At 43.7% G+C, this 17,988-nt stretch overlaps 1 protein-coding gene across 1 annotated transcript in view; it reads left to right on the top strand.

Moving 5' to 3' along the window:
* Positions 1–17,988, top strand: part of MOV10L1 (Mov10 like RNA helicase 1) — a 1,432,366-nt gene that overhangs the window by 600,553 nt on the left and 813,825 nt on the right. Inside the window, exon 11 of the mRNA XM_069627860.1 lies at positions 17,551–17,621. Coding sequence (XP_069483961.1) covers positions 17,551–17,621 — 71 coding nt within the window. The remainder of the gene's footprint in view (positions 1–17,550; positions 17,622–17,988) is intronic.

Raw genomic sequence — 17,988 nt, 5'->3', positions numbered from 1 at the left:
TTGTTCCTGGCAGCGGGCGCAAGTCAGTGATTCGCCCAGAGGAAGAGGAGGTCTCGACGTGGAGGAAAGCTGAAGGTCGTTGCGCTGCCAGGGAAGAAACCAGCCACAGAGTTTCCCGGTTACAAGGTACCACCCTTTTCTTCGCGGTAGTGGTAAACCGTGTTATTCCGGTTGCCGGGGTGCTTGGCACGGGCAAGGCGGCCACGAGATGTTCCAGGGAGGCGAAAAGACGGGCAAACTGGTTATCCCCACCAGTCAAAGGAAGAAGACTCTCCGGGCTGGAGATCTCCTCTGTCGTCGGGAAAAGTGGTGAGACGGTTCCGCAGGGTTCCACCGGTCGTGTCGTCGTTGCAGGTCGGCTCGGCTTCTCCCTCCTCGGATTCTTAAGGCCTGTGGCGACTTCTGAAGTTCCAGTCCCCAAAGCCCTGCTTTTATGCAGAAAACCCCCATTCATTCAGCCTAGCTGTCAAATCAAACATGCTAAGTGGTGAGCCGGGCGGCTCACAACTTGGGCCAATCACACAAGAGTGCGACTTGAGTTGCCGAGGCAACTCAGTCCAGGGTGCCTAAACCCCCTCCTGCACCCCCTGTGGTACCCAGACAGAGTGGCACCACTTTTGGAGGCTTCTGTGGAGAAGCCCGCCAAAAAAAGTGAAACAAAGGGCTCGACTTGGGTTGGAGTCACAGAAGCGAACACAAACGCCATTTTGGAACCAAGTTTCGGCAAAAATTACCAACCGGTGAATTAATATTAATTTAATAAACCGGCAGTATGTTCGAGGCTATATTAAAAAGTGGTAGCCTCGAACAATGGGAAAATCCCATAGGAATATATTCGCGGTTGAATATAAAAAGTAGTATCCACTGCCACCAGCCAAAACTCCGGTCGGGGGGGACTGGACAGTGCCCCCTCGAACAACAGACCCCGGGGTAATCGAATTGCCCCGACCAGTACGTCCACAATAGGATGGTTTGTACTGGTTCTGCTCACAATTTGAGACTAGTAAAGCCAATGGTGACTTTACATGCCCTGGGAGACAGTAGTCAGTCCCAGGGTATGGCGTCTGTTTGGGGGTTGCTACGACACCCCTGGGTTACGGCACAGAGGGTGCTGTGTAACCCATATACCAAAAACAATTGAAGCCCTATGGGGTAAAGGACCCCATAGCCCATAAAACACATACAAAGTCAAAGGAACTCCTCAAATCATGTCTAAGAGTTGGAGGAAAAGAGTCTCACTCTTAGCAGGAGAAAAAAATAAACCCCAAAAATCCAGCAAAGCTGCTGGGGGACTCACTAGGTTTGGGAAATTAGCCTTAACAGAATTCTCCCTAACACCTCCCTCCCCCGGAAACATGTCACAGTTGTGTGCTAGCTTCCGCTGTACCCCTGTCCCTACAGGAATACCCACTACCTTTAACACTGATGGAACACACAAAGGATCTACAATGGGTTGTAAATGCGATCTTGTTTTAGCAGCATTGTCAGTCCTCAAGAAGCTGCTTTTGCTAACCTTGGAAGACCGTAGAATTGAAGCAACCATAGGGTGGGTCAATCGAGCCTGGAGGGCTTCACACGAGAGGGGATCCACTTTGGCCCACCAGTCACTAGGGGAGGAAACTTATAGTGGCCCGTTGTACCATCCACAATTGCCCAGTATCACTGTTAAGTATGGGCCATACAAATGTTCAGTTCGAGATGGGACCCTCGATACCAGATAACCAGGGAACCAGTGTGCAAACTTTAAGTGAACAGAATAAAACAGTCCAGCCACTACAGTGGATGATAATTGGGCAGGTAGACAGAGGGGTTAGAACCATTGAACTGGAAGGCAAGCAAAGCAGTAGGGCAGTCCATGTAGTATCCAAATCAGTTCCCCTTGAAATTAACCATCGTGGTCCAAGTCTGCACTATAATCAAGGGGTTGAACTTGGAAATATGAGAAAGCCACATAAAGCAGGATTACTATTTCTGCATGGAGTTCCTAAAGCCAATAGTGCCTATCCAGCAATTCGAGAATCGCTAATTAACAAGTGTACTCACTGGCTTAGAATGATATATGGCTGTTGTCCTTAATTTCGGGATGCTATTGTAAATTGCACTGTAGCGAGGGGTATGCTTTCGATACCATTTGCATTGAATTGTAGGAAAAGAGTGGCCAATGGAATCCTGGGAATTGGAAGGAGACGTTATACTCCGACTGGTAGCACGATTGTAAGCAGCTCATCTTCCCATTACAATAATTCTCACCCTATGAGGTTTAGGACACAATATCTGTTGCTATCCAGCCCCAATACAATTCCACTGGGGACACGACTCTTAAGAACTGCTAATGGTTGAGGAAAGGCCGATCATTAGACTAACAGACTCGAATTAACTGAGTCAGTGATTGTTCTCATATTTTAGGGAATTTGATGGCAATTTGAATAATTGTATATATGTTTTGTATTATTCTTGGACTTTGATGCCCTTATGGCCGAATACAGTGATTGATTGATCTTCAGTAAAATGGCTATGCATCTATCCATTAAAAAAGTCATAAAATAGAATTGAGCATTAATAGTACTTGGCTGGTTTTTAATGTGCCAGGGGATGTTGAGAGTGTTAGTTTGCCTTAACAACGCTTTTATAATCTTCTGTGTAAGGAAGGTTATCTTGTAACTCTAGATGCATAGGCAAGGAACCGTGGGTTGAATTAGTAACTCGTCCACCAAGAAAGTAAACCCCCATTCTAAGTGAATGGCATAGTTTGAAGCAGATTGTAGCAGGCCTAAGGCTTTTTCATAAGAAAGTCGTTTTAGTGATTTGGAGCTCACGGGCCTTCTCAAAGCCCCAAAGTGAAGACACATATTTAGGTAACCCACCTGTCTATGTAATACATACTTTCTTAATCAGTTGAGTGGGTTTAGATTTGGACATACGCATGAATCTAGACATTCCACCCAGTGCTTACTCGAATCTGTGTACCTGTTTTATCATATGTAGGGTTCCTGAGAACTTGGACGCAAACTGGATAATCAAATAAGGTACAGACAGGAATTCTGGCCTTGCTACTAAACATGGGCGTTAATACCACCCACTGATTGCCCAACTGACAAACCATGACAGCTGATTTCTCTGCATTCACTTTGAGGTCTAGGTTTGTAATAAGAGAGTCAACCCCATTATTAGCTTTTGTAGGGCCTGCAGAGTTCGAGCCAGCAGCACTGTGTCTTCCGTATACACCAACATTGGAAACACAGTGCTGTCCAGTTTAGGAACGTCCGCCCTCATTTGAATTAAAAAGTCATTTAGACCATTGATATATAAACAATACAGGAGAGGAGCTGTTACACAGCCCTTGCACACTCCCGCCTCAACCTTAAAATAGTCTGAATCGTCCCTCATTGCTACTCGTGACCAATACTTTCAAGATTTCACCTGGGCAGTTTAGGGACCTGAGCATGACCCACAGCTTCTGATGATTCACCTTACCATGTGCCGTACTCGGGTCCATAATTGCCAAAAAGAGGCTCCTTTCTGACATAGAGGGAATTTGTGATCAGGAGTTACATGTTTAGCGCCTGCTCACCTGAACCAACCCCAGGACGCCATCCAAGTTGGACAGTGGAGAGAATTCCCTCTCATCACCCAATCCTATAATGTAGACTCCAATGCTTGGCCAAAGATTTTGAAAATACAATTCAATAGGGATATCGGCCTATAAGATTTAGGATCATGGCGATCCCCCTTTTTTTAGAAGTTGGCTTGATTATGGCTTGTTGCCATGACTTGGGAACCCTTTCAGAGTCTATGGTAATGTTAAAACCTACGGGGAGTGGCGATGCCCAAAGCTTTTCTTCTGCTCGAAATAAATCTGCCGTAATACATTCCAGACCGAGGCTCCGATTTTTTTTATTTTTATTTAAATATGACCTCGATGATTTCTTTTAATGAGTAACTCACATTTCCAACCTTGAGATTTAACGAGTCATGAGTTCTCTGGGTGGATCAGTTATCAGTAAAGTCAGAAGTAATTTGTTCTTTGGTGTTATAATTGATCCACCCTTGTTCCTCAGCAGTATCCATTACTGGTTTCAGATTACTCAGAATATTGTTAGTGGGTTCAATATCCAGTGGCATGGATGTGGTTTTGTGATTTATTGTCTAACACACTCCTTGTCAAAGTCGGATGTATTAAGGATAACTAAAGTTCCCCCTTTATCTTTATAAAGATTATTTCTGTTAGTTGTGTTTGTTGTTAGTTTTGTTTGTCTGTTTGGTGGGATGGGATATTATTTATAATATATGTAGTTGTCTGTGTGCCTTTCACCTAATATGAATTCTGTATTATTGGAGAGTATTGCATTGAATAACTCTGTTGTTTATAACTTGTTCCTGAAAATGTAAATAAAATATTTTTTAAAAGCTATGGTAGATCTGCACTGCTTGTTGTCGTGTATAGGGCAGACAAATTTGCAATCCAATCCTTGTCTCGCACCATTGTTTCACCACCTGAGTCCTTCCTTTTGGGGGCTAGACTGTGTGCAACTAGCTCCCAAAAGTCCTTTGAATTATTTTCTCCAGCCGCCCTCACTAGTTCCTCCCAGCCACTACGATCTAGCTCAGATTTGCTTTCAGCAATAACCCTTTTGTAGTTAGCTCTAACACTGATAATCCATGACTTGGATGTTTGCGGGTCTTTTAGTGACTGTAGTAGCCTTTTCCTAGCATCAGTACATATTTTTTTTTAACCAACCAGTCTTGCGTGCACTATCCAGGTTTTTACAGGCAATGAGGAAATGACTTAAAATGCCGGTGATCAGAGAGTTGTAATCATGCAATGTTAGTTGTACGTCATCCGAGGAATCTAGGAGCGCCCCAATGGAACTGAAGTTGGAGGTGGCAATCGACTTTTGCAAAACCATACTATCGACACCTCTCCACCTGGATCTTCATTTCACGGGACAGACCTCTAATATTTTTAATTGTGACTAAAACATACCCTTTGGTGAGCCCTGTCCCTTGAGTTTTAGAGCTAATGAGTGCTGGCCAATCAATATGTGTTCCGCAATGTGGAAGTCCTTGATTAAGCTCGCTGAGTTACCGGAAAACACAAATCAATGGTGGAGTTTCCATTTGGGCCAGAAAAGGTATATTTGCCCAAGGAATCACCGGCAACTCGACCATTGTTTGACCTAAAACCCCGCTGTTGGAGCCAAGAGAACAATTCCAGGCCCCACACGCACATTAGAGGATCAGGCATCCTGGGGACCGCAATGCTATTCAGTGTGTCCTCAGTCTCATCTAATAAGTTAGATGGGGGCCATTCCCCATTTTGATATTAAAATCCTCACCAATAATAAGTATGGCGTTGGAAGCTTGTGACTCCATATTTAATTCATAGAGGAGCTCTTTTAGAACCATTAGGCAGCGTCCTTGATGGGATTTGTGTCAGTTGTACAAATCAACAATCCTAAAGGTACTGTTGCTGTCTACCATAACCTTTAAACCTCATAAGTATGGATAAGTGTTAAGCAAATTGATGGGCTCACATGCATGGGATGTGCTTAGCAATATTACTAGACCCCCAAAAAGTCAACCTATGGTGTAAGTTTGAACTGGGATCTGAAAAAATAAGAAGCCATCAACCATAAGTGTCAATCATCCAGGCTTCCTGGAGTATGACTACACCAGAGTCATTGAAGAAATTAATTTCTTCAGGGATAGCTTGTTTTTTCCCCCTGCAATATTCCATGATGTAATCGAAACTGGCCTGGTCGAAGGGATGACCAAAGATGAAATTCCACTATAATGTTCAGTGACATCTTTCCCCTTAGTGCACCCTTTTAATTGCGAATGGTAGAATGGACATGCCAGATGGAAGACTGGAGTCCCCTTCAGCTGGTAGTCAATCTATGCCATCCATAGTAGCAAACAGTTCATATGGATTTCTCATTGGTGGTGATTCATAAAAAGCCTCACTCAGAGATGGCTGCTATCCTAGCTTCTGTCACCTAATCATCATGCTGCATGCTGGCGCCTCAATCATCCTTCTCAAACTCTATCCTTCTAAATCACTATTTATCTTAATAGGATACCCATTATTTCTGAACAGCCCACACAGCCAACAAGTGAATGGAAGCCACACTTTCTTCAAAGGACTGGTTTAGTGGGACAGTGAAAAATGGAGATTAAACAAAATGTGCAGCTGGCCTTGATAATTGTTAAGATGGATTTCCAAGGCCACCCTTTTATAGTGAACAAGGCTGAGTCTCAGGAAGGGTTAGTGGTATAGGGCTGCAATGAGTTAACACAGAGCAACACCAATAATTCCAGTTATATACGGAAGTATACAAATATTCAATAGTATATTAGGTCTTTAAAATATACATAAAGCAAGTATAACCCTCTAATCAAATACTATAGCACCAACACTATAACAAAGATGTTGTTGGGATGGTGTCCAGGTAGGCCAGAGTTCGTCTGGGGGATAGTGCTACTCCCAAGGGCCCAAAAACCCTTTTCCAGAATAAATGGAGGACACAGCCAACAGCAAGTTAGTACTGTGGTTTATTGCAAAAAACCAACAGGGATCGTACAAGACAATCAGGATTCTCCAGTACGGCTCAACTTTACAATGCATGCTCACCAGTTTGGTTGCTGTGTGCCGTAATCACCTGGACCCTTCCCCGAAAACCTATCCCCACTGCTGATTGGGTGCTGACAGTGGTAACTCATATAGATATCCCCCATAAAAGTTATTCTACTGGCCCTCGCATATCAATTGGTGGACCTGCCCCATCCCCAAGAAACTATTACATTGTTGCAGAGTAGTGGAGTAGTTGACTTACCATTGGCCCTTGCACCTTGCCATCCACAGCATCAGCAGGTCCATGGCTACGAGCATAGTAATTTGCATATTTGCATGGTTGCGCAAGTCGGGTTATCCACCGGATGTGCAGGCTCGTCTGCTAAACATGCCGTTTGACGGGTCTCACCTATTAAGCAACAAGGCTGACAAAAGCCTTGAGAGGTTGCAGACCTCAAAGGCGGCTGCCAAATCTTTAGGGGCCGCTGTTAGGCAACCTCAGCCGTTTCGTTCTTCAGGACAACCATGGAGGGGGCGAGTGGTGGACGAGGAAAAAGTGCAAATCCAGCTACAGCTTCCTTGCCATCAGCAGCTGCAGCAACTGCTCCAAAACCACTTTGAGAGCTTGCGTCACGAATCACCAGCCATTACTTCAGATGCTGGGGCTCTGAAGACAATAGCCTAAGGTTACTGCCTTCCATTTAAAACGCAGCCTCACAACAATCCACCGGGGAAACGCTCTTTGAGGATTCCAGATCTGCTCCTTGTGCAGGAAATAATAACCCTGCTAGAGAAAGGTGCTATAGAACCAGTACCTGTAGCGGAGAGGAACAAGGGTTGGTATTCCCCATATTTTTTTATCCCCAAAAAGGACAGAGGACTGAGACCCATCTTGGACTTGAGATACTTGAACAAAGGACAAATTCAAGATTGTCACAATTTCTCAGATCATTCAAGCCCTCCAGTTACAGGATTGGTTGGTGTCATTGGACCTTCAGGATGCTTATTTTCATGTGCCAATCCATTACAAGCACAGAAAATACCTGAGGTTCGCCGTTGGAGGCTCACACTATAAGTTTTGCGTCCTACCATTCGGGTTGACATCCGACCCGAGGGTCTTCACCAAACTGATGGTGGTGGTGGCAGCGCATCTCCGGAGAGGGGGGATTCATGTCTACCCCTACCTGGACGATTGGCTGATCAGGGCCTGTTCTCCCGAACATGCTCTGGATCATCTATCACCTGCCACTCCCTTCACAGACTGGGCTTCTCCCTCAATTTCAAAAGGTCACAGATGACACCTTCCCAGCAGCTCCAGTACATCAGAGCTGTACTAGACACATCCTTGGGGAAAGCGCTCGCCACCCAAGGCGAGGGCTGAAGACACTCTTCAGATGGTTACCAAATTTCAAACTGCCCAGAATCTTCTTTCCTTCTATTTCTTCTATTTCTTGAGGTGCTCGGTCTCATGGCATCCTGCATTTTTCTGGTGCCAGAAGCCTGCCTGAGAATGAGATTGCTTCAATGGGCTCTAAGAACACAATGGTCCCAATTCTCAGGAAGGATGTGGGATCGACTTCAGGTTCCAACCCGGGTCTCACAGGATCTTCTGTGGTGGGCCTGCGAGGACAATATTCTGAAGAGCGAATATTTTTGGCAGCCATGGCCAGAGATTACAGTACTGACGGATGCCTCACTCACGTGGTGGGGAGCCCCTGACAATCAGCGGTCGTTGGTCTCATCAACCTTTTGGAGCTGAGGGCAATCAGACTAGCGCCGAAGGCCTTTCTGCCCTCTGTCAGGGGAAAGAATGTCCTGATAATGACGGACAACACAGTGGCCATGCATTACTTCAACAAGAGAGGAGGTGTAGGGTCTCTCTAGCGCTGTGCAGAGAGGCAGTGCATCTCTGGTACTGGGCAATTCGAGAAGGAATCTCCCTATCAGCAGTTCGCCTAGCCTGGGAGGAGAACACAACGGCAGACGATCTGAGCAAGCAGAGCAGTCTCCCACGAGTGGGAACTAGCTCAGGAAGTCCCGCAAGAGATTTTCGCCCTTTGGGGAACCCCTCCAGTTGACCTGTTTGCGACCGGAAGCAACCGAAAGTGTGAAAGGTATTGCTCAAGGGAATGTCCTCAGAGACAAGCTCTAGGAGATGCGTTTGTGGCGGATTGGGATTTTCCACTTCTATACGCTTTCCCAGCGATCCCGGTCATTCCTCAAGTAATCAGGAGGTTGAGACGGTTTCTGAAGCCGCATGATCCTAATTGCCCCGGATTGGGCCAGTAGAATGTGGTACCCCGACCTTCTGGATATGTCCAATGTCCTCCGATGCGTCTTCCCCCAAAGAGAGGATCTTCTCTCGCAAGGGGATGGACAGGTTCTCCATCCAGAGGTCAACACTCTCAACCTTCACGCGTGGTTTCTGAAAGGTTGAGATACAAGGATTGGGACCTCCCGGATGACGTAATGGAGGTGTTGCTTTCCTGCAAAAAGGCCAGCAACAAAATCTCTGTACCGTTGCAGCTGGAACAAATTTTGCGACTGGTGAAGGGAAAAGAATGTTGATCCTTTTATATGTTCCACTCCGGAGGTGCTTTCTTTTCTCCTTTCATTAGCACAGAAAGGTCTTAATATTGGAACCATTAAAGGTTACCTGGCAGCGCTTTTCATATTCAAGCGCTCTTCGGAAGAATGCTCTTACTTCAAAATTCCCTTGCTGATTAAATTTCTGAAAGGGCTCACAAACGTGTTCCCGCCTTCTACTTTTCAGGTTCCTGTTTGAGATCTTAATTTGGTTCTAGAATTTCTAATGTGTGCCCCATTTGAATCCTTGCACACATGCCCATTGAGGTTATTGGTCTTCAAAACCACCTTGTTGGTTGTATTGACCTCTGCCCGTTGAGTGAGCGAGTTGCAGGCACTCTTCTCCAGGCCACCCTATACCGTATTCCACAAGGACAGGGTTGTGTTGAGGGTAAAACCCTCCTTCCTACCTAAGGTGGTATGTGATTTTCATCTAATTTAAAAGATTGTTCTGCTGGCATTCTCCCCCCCCCCCCCCCCCCCCCCACCGTATTCCAGTAAAGAGGAAGAGAGGCTCCATAGATTGGACCCTAGAAGAGCTTCAAGCTTCTATAATTCTAGATTCTCCAAACTAAGAGTGGATGACCAACTCTTTATTGGCTACACAGGAAGAAAATTAGGACAAGCTGTTTCGAAACAGACTTTGTCAAGATGGATCATACTTGGTATCTCAGAATGTAACAAAATGGCAGACAAGGACCCACCAGATGGTTTGAGAGCTCATTCTACCAGAGGTATAGCCTCTTCTGCAGCCCTTCAAAGGGGAGTACCCATTAGATCTTTTTGTGATGCTGCAACATGGTCATCGTTGCATACGTTCGCAAAGCATTATTGTATGGATGCTTCCCGTTCTCAGGATGCCGCCTTTGGTAAGGAGGTACTATATTCGTACTTATAAAAAGCCGACTATTCCAAATTCTCCTCCCTCCTCCTATTGTACAAACTGCTTTGGGAGTCTATCAAAGCAGGCGAACCAGTTGGACTTTGTCAAGTCCATTCTGGAATCTTCCTGCAGAAGTGATGCTGGCCCACCAGACCCCCTAAGTCTGCCTGCCTAACAGTTATCTCAAAGATAAAACTACCAAGCTGCCAAACCCAAGGAGAAAGGGGAATTGGAGAACAAAACAAAGACAGATCTTCACTGGCTTGCACTGATGCCCTCTGGTACTCTGGTAGTGGAGGTAGTGGATTTCATATCTCGCCTCAGTGTCTGTGAAATCTAAAGAAAACAAATGCATATAGATTTTATGTACAACTGATTCATATTTCTGCTATTGGTTTTATTTATTGTTACTATCTATCTCTAAATACCTGTAGCCTATGCGTAGATGCTGATAGGCGTTTACTTTTATGAAATAGATGAACTAAATATTCTGTAGTTTTTTCATCTTCTTAAAATGTCTAAAATTCTCAATTGTTAAACTTCTCAACTGGATTTTCTTCTTTAGTCTAAACAACAAATTCTTCTTTTGCTAAGAATCTCTTCATGTAATTCTTTTTCTTTGAAAATGTCTCTGAGTATTAGATTATATCAAAAACTGAAGTTTGAAAACTTAAGTTTTTCTTAACTTCAAAAAAAGTCTCTTTTACAGTTTATTCAATGTTTGTTCAAACTCAGATAAAGACTTTCAAATCCATACACATTTGCTGCTTACCGCGCTTAAAATGACCCGCGACTTTTTAAATGCTGTCACTAGACTTGCGCTGTCTTGAGATGAACCGCGCATCGAACCAGAGCTTTCTTCAGAGATGAACCGCGCATAGAACCGGAGATTTCTTCAGAGATGAACCGCGCATCGAACCGAAGTTTTCTTCTATAAATAAATTACGACTGCGCATACGACCAACGCTTTCCCTTCAGAAAAGGACGAGCCGCGCAATCACTTCCTTGAAGACAGCGAGATGCACATACGCTCAAGGACGTAAAAACGTAAAGGTTCTTTACTCTAGCCTCACTCAGAAGAACAGTGAAGCTAAAAATACGCTCGCGCACGTAACTTGAGTTAAATATTAAAACGTCAAACACAGACCGAAAGTAACATTATATAAAAATATTCTTTAGATAAACCGCGCGAATGTTAGTAGGTTACCATCACGCATATGATAACTAATATACACAAAAATAACTCGTTACTTGTAGATAACGGATAATTAAAACAGATTCAATTCTGAACATATAAATACAGTCACTTAGATTTATACTTCTGTTTAAAAATTCAAACGAGCTGAAAATTCACTCAATTTCTTTTAACTTTGAAGAGTGAACAACGTAGCTTGCTTCATCTGTATCTTCTCAGCAACTATTAAGTCTTGAATAAAGTCAATTCTTCTGTAGATTAAATTCTTCTTTGTTTCTTGAATTCAGGGAAAAAACTATGAATTATTATTACTATATGTCCTCAGAGCTCTAACACTGTGACCTGCCACTAAGGCAGATAAAATGAAAGGCAGTTTAGAACTTCGACCAACATTCCAAACTCCCTCATGTTCACTTCCTTCCAATCAATGCTGTAGGAAGGGCCCTCCATCTTGCTTTGGGGAAAAAAGTGATTCCTGAAATTGACATTAAGGAATTTTTGTACAAGTTCTATTTTCTAACCAAACATAACCCAAACATCACTCTTCTAAGGTTGAATCTCAAATACTGTGTTTCATTGTAAAATGATGACTTCCTGATTACATGTTCATTTAATTGAAGTATGTGCTAATGAAGCCTTTGAAAGGTACCTTGGGATTCTAACTGTGTGTCTTTTGAAGTTATGTACCTTTGAAACCCTGGAAATGTACCATGGAATCCTGACAGACTTGGTGTGTACCAACAACTTATCATCCTCAAGGCTAATAACATAGTTGTGTATATGGTCTGACCATAGCCTGATCACTTTTGAGATACAGCTTAACCCTCATAACCAAACAAGAGAACCCACATGTGAAAGTAAGGAGTAGAAATTTTAAAAAGATAGGACTCAAACAGTTGAAACCATGTCTAAAGCAGATCATGGAGTCCTTTACTCCCAATGACAACTGTGAAAGCATGCTATCTAAATATACCCATCTCATACAGGAGATGGTGGAAATAAATGCACCTTTAAAAAATAGGTCCGTCAGGAAAAACGATAACCAAGCTAAATGGTATAACGAAGAAACCAAAAAGCTGAAACGGGCAAAACGAGTCAAAGAAAGAACATGCCTCCAGAACCCTACCCATGAAAATATGGAGGCTTGGAAAAGCTTGCATCAAGCATATAGGAAGGGAGTCAAACAAGCAAAAAATTATTTTTATAATAAGCAAATTGAAGCAGCTCCTAACTCGACTAGTAAACTTTTCGAGATTCTTAAGGGTATTGAAATACCCAAGCTGCTCTCACCTCTACACACTCCGAATAAGGTAGACTGTGAAAAGTTACAGGAAGCTTTTGCTGCCAAAATATCAAAAGGTAGAAATAATATCATAGCAGCAAAGGTAGCTGATAGTACAGAAACCCCTCGGGTAGAAATTCGCACACAGGAAATTAAAGAGAAATGTACTTTCTCGATGGTTTCTGAAGAGGAATTACTTATGGTACTGTCCAAAATGAAGCCCATATCCTGTGCAGAAAATATTCTACCTATTAAGATCATCCTGGAACATAAGGAATTGTTTGTGCCCGTACTGACCAGGATAGTCAACTCTTCATTCAATGAGGGAATAGTAGCTAAGACCATCAAGGAAGTTACGGTCACTCCATTGGTCAAAAAGGCAGGCTTAGACCCGAAAGATCCCAGCAATTTACGTCCAATTACTAATTCCAACTTCATTTAGAAGATCTTGGACAAAATTGCTACCAACCAACTGCAAAAAACATGTGGAATCCCGGGGGATACTACACGAGCAGTAATCGTGCTTTAGGGCAGCCCACAGTACTGAGTCAGCCATGCTTGACTTGCAGAACCACATGTTGGAACTGATTGACAAAGGCAAGTCTGGGATACTTAAGCTGCTTGATCTCAGCACAGCTTTCGACCTAGTTGACAATCAGCTACTTCAATCAGCGCTTGACAAAATAGCCGGCTGTACCACCACAGCAATGAAATCGCTAACATCTTTTCTTAAGGACAGGAAAGCAAGAATCCACTGGGGTGAAGAATTTCCGATTATGTTTGGAGTTCCATAGGGAGCCAGTCTCTCCCCTCCGTTTTTCAATTCATATCTAAGAAGTCTCTGTGACTTGCTGGAAAACATCTGCGTATTTTTTACAAATTACGCTGATGACATTCAGCTCATTTCTTGAACTGAGCGGAGACCATGGCACAACAGTGCCTTAATCACGGAGGTCTACAATGTTATTGACAAATGGATGCAAAAACATTGACTGTGCCTAACAATACGAAGACTGAACTCATGATCTTCGGGTCTCGCCAGGCAAGATCCAAACTCGGAGTCGAGTATAAGGCTTTCTCCATTAAAGAAGCCATCATCCCGGTAATGCCCCAAGTAAAAACACTGGGGATGATGGTAGATGTCTGTCGGCTATGAAGCACATGTGAACTACCTGCACAAAAACAACATGTACTATCTGCGTCTACTAAGAACAATAAGACCTTTTATTTATGAAGAAAACACTGCAACGATTGCAAGAGCAATCATAATGTCTCGTTTGGATTACGGAACCGCCTTGCTGTTGAGAGCCACGAAGAAAGAGCTCCAAAGGTGCCAAGTGATGCAAAAGGACTCTGTTCGATGTGTAAAGAAAATAAAAAACAGAGAACATATACCAGTAGGCAGAAAGGAGCTTCATTGACTCAGAATAGAAGACAGAGTCAATTTCAAGGCTATGACCATCGTCCATAGATGCTTGCTTGGTGAGGCACCTAGCTATTTTAAAAAGCAATTTTCACTGTATGCTCCTCGGAGATGTTTGAGATCAGGTGAAGCAAGCCTGCTGAATATACCCGACACTAAGTTGGTGATGGGAAGGGGCAGATCCTTCCTGTTTCCGGCCGCTACACGTTGGAACAAACTACCTACGGCCCTAGGCAAGAGGAGACAGCTGAAAACCTTCCTATTCCATTAGACTATCTAATCTCAACGCCTTTACTCGCACCCTAGAGATCTGCGAGTTTGTTGTCAGTCGACCAGTCTAAGTTTGAGCTCTTCGGTCCACTGTGCCCTGATGCACGCAGACATTTGGCGCGTTATAAACAAATAGAAATAGAAAGATGAGGAATACGTTGGAGGACAAGATCCAATCGAAAAACAAGTTACTTACCAGCTGGTAACGTTCTTTCGATTGGATGTTCCTCCAACGTATTCCTCATCGCCCTCCCATCCTACCCCTCTGTAGAATTTCCTATGGAATTTCCTATGCTGTTACAGCTTTCGTTCTCGCAAGGCTGACTACTGCTTGCCTAGGCTAACAGCCAACACAAACAGGAGGGAAAAACAGAACTGAGGCCAACGGGCGCCACGCACTACTTATACACCCATTGACATCACCCTTGACGGAGGCCTTCGAGGGACACCGACTCGACGCACAGCGCCCTCTGCCGAGAAAACTTTTCTGAAGCTGCCGAAGCTGGATGTGTTTATCAAAGATGAGGAATACGTTGGAGGAACATTCAATCGAAAGAACGTTATCAGTTGGTAATTAACTTGTTCTACATGCTCGTGCTGTGCTATGTTTCCTATAGATTAGTCACACGTGGTCCTACCAGGCTCCATATATACTCCTGTAGTCCCATAGGGTTAATTGCCATAAGCATCTGCAAGCTTGCTCAGGATCTCTTGTTGCCTTGCATTTCTGCAATACTGCATTTGACTAATGAGAAAAATAATAAAAGCTTTGACAGTGTGTATATATATATATATATGTATCTGACCTCCACCTACAGAACTGTGTAAGCATGTTCTCCGTGTATGTAAATGTGTGTTTGTGTAATACTGTGCAGGGCTGCATGTATTCTTCATAACTAACGCTGCTATGCCATGGTGTCACTAATGACGTCAGCACAATGGTTGCTTGGTACCTAATCGAGACAGTCCATTATGGTGTTCAGGTCCACGATCTCTGTCGGATTCTCTGGATCTGGAAGGATATGCACTGGATATGGTTGAAATGGTTGTCTGAGGGGATACCTTCCTGCATACGAGTCGAGTCAGGCAGGGGTGCACTTGGGGTTCGTCCAAAATCGGATGAGTGAATTCGAGCATTCCTGGCTCTTCAGCCTGTCAGGTTCATGGTGGTGAGGCGGGATATTCCTGGGACCCTCTCTTCAATATATACATTCATACATAGGAGAAATAGCATACAATAGCATTTGATTTAATAACCAGTGAAACACAAGTAAGCTCAAATGCATTAGAAATCAAAATCACTTTATGATAATCATTGAACAGCTTATCTAGCTCTTATAAAGTCCAACCCTAAGATGACTTGGCGCCTTGTGCCCAAAAGTCACCCGTTCCAAAGTGTATACTTTACAGGTAGGTTTATGAAGAGATTGACAATGCCAGTGGTTATGATTAATAAGTGAAAAAGTTAGTTAAAGTAAATTCACTGAATCCCAGTCCTTTGGACAGTCCTAAGAAGGGGATCCTTGACCATGCCTCCACAGACCATAATTTACAACCCTGACTCTAATTTCTCCGGGGACCACTGCTGATGTTCCGGAATCTGTTGGAGAAACTCTTCTATGCTTTGTCCCCATTGAGGAAGGCCCAGGGGTTACCGGTGGAGATGCAGGATTTTCTTTCTGTAGATTGCAGGGCTTAGGAATCTGTTCCAGACAGCTACCAGTTGAACTCCTAAATGAAGAAAGATGAAGACTTCAGCGGGACAGACCCTCTCAGGACACCTCCAGGGATCGATGAAGTGTTGCAGTCAGAATCGTACGATCATGCAGCGACAGGCATTCTTCAGTGGACTAACAAAGGAGCAGGCCCAGCACAGCTTCCGTTCATGCAAGAAGGCTGAAAATGCAGGAGCATGCATCTGTTACACAAGTTGAAGATCCTCCAAGTTTCAAGTTTGAACTCGGAGGGCCGAACGCTGCAGCAATGTAGCCCAGGAAAGAGCTGGTCAGTTCACTGGTTGGTCCAGGGACACTTATGAAGGCTCCAAAGGTACGGATCCTCGCGAAGGAGTTGGGACTGGCTGTTTCTACCAGTCCAGGGGTAAAAGCACTGACAAGGGTCTTCTTGAGATCAGGCAGAGGAGCAGGGCTTCGCTGGGAGTACACTGGAGTCTATGCTGCTCAGCTGCAGGGGTTGTTCTCGGCCATCAACTGGCAGCTCTTCTTCAGAGAGGACACGACTCCAACAGTGATCTGTTGAATGTCTGCAGAAGCCCTCATTTTATCCAACATTTGGGCTGGGAGCATGCCCTAGCTCACCAATGGTAAGGATCTGCACCATTCAAACAGGCCAGTGGCTTTACAGTCATGACCACATCTGGCCAGCACCAGACATTCAGGCACCCAAATGTGTACTGGGACCAGACAGTCTGAGCACCCACATCCGGGCTCACACACAAACCACCTGTTTGCCTGCAAAAGCAGCAGCTTTTTCTGGGAAAGAGCATTCCATACATCGCATTTCCTTACCTGAGAAGGCAGGACGAAGGTCATAGAACAATATGGCCAGAGGACAAGCAAAGACCTCATTGCACCAGCATCTTGGGGGAGCTAGCTACCCTTTGTAGCCATTTGCAGTAAGTGTAAAAATGCGAGGAAAAAATTACAAAAACATAGAAAAATAGCTACTGCCACCAACTCGTCCTAGGCTCATTGTAAAAGTAACCAAACCTCCATTACAGAAAAAATATAAGGATACAAAGTATCCTACTACACTTAACTTTAAGGTGATGTGTGCAATTGTGACAATATAAGAAATTCACAAAGAGAGACATAGGGGCTCATTACATGTTGGACAGTGCAGAATGAACATGCCGGTATTACTGTATACCGGCATGTTTCTGCACTGGCCAACTACAAGTTTTCCGGAATATCCTCCAGCTAAAGACTGCTCAGACCATTTCTCTTTAAGGTTACCCTAGACCCTCTGCTGCTTGCAATGTGCACCCCAAGTCAGTGGATCGATATGTTCTTTGGAAATTCTGGGATTGTATAAGGGAAGGATCTGAATCTGCAGAAATCCTGTGTAGCGCTTACCTTTTAATGCTGCCAACTCGAATACCGTCATTGCAGATATGTGCTGCGCATACCGTCATATGAAATCTGGTATTGCTAAATTGTGTAAACTCTGACATTTCTCTTTCTGGTTAGATCTGCATCCCGCGTGCTAGATACAACATACATAAATGCGTCAAAAACCTTGCAAGTAAATATGGGATGTATAATTAATGTATTTGATTTACAGTGGCCTTGGTTGTAATGCGATTTTTCTACTTCTATAGGTGACCGAGTGATATTAAAAACCCCAGACTTCTCCGAAACTGTGGTGGAATATGTCTGTTTTGTGAATGAGGTAAGTAGATTGTTTAGAAGAAAGTATTTGTGTTTGAAATATGTAAGCCATGCCCTACTGCTGCAGCATTAGTTTCAGGTGCCACATAGAACTGAGCAAATAGAGTCGCTGATTATTTCAGTATATCAATTTCTGAGTACCTGAGAGTTCATTTTGGTTTTTATGTATCATTGCCCTTGTAATCTAATTGACTCTTTAACTTGTGCATAACATTCTTGCTCACAAATGAAAAATGCTCATTTGTTTTTCTGTCATTGTGCGTTTAAAAAAACATTATTTGGTGCTTTGGTTTTTATAAACCTTTCACCATATTTAAATTACTACAGTGTACAACCATAAAACATTCACTTTTCAAACCATTTCAGAT

This window comes from Ambystoma mexicanum, chromosome 12 (genome assembly GCF_040938575.1).
Source record: "Ambystoma mexicanum isolate Mex_15411 chromosome 12, UKY_AmexF1_1, whole genome shotgun sequence".
NCBI classification, from domain to species: domain Eukaryota; kingdom Metazoa; phylum Chordata; class Amphibia; order Caudata; family Ambystomatidae; genus Ambystoma; species Ambystoma mexicanum.
This window is presented reverse-complemented; position numbering and strand designations above follow the sequence as displayed.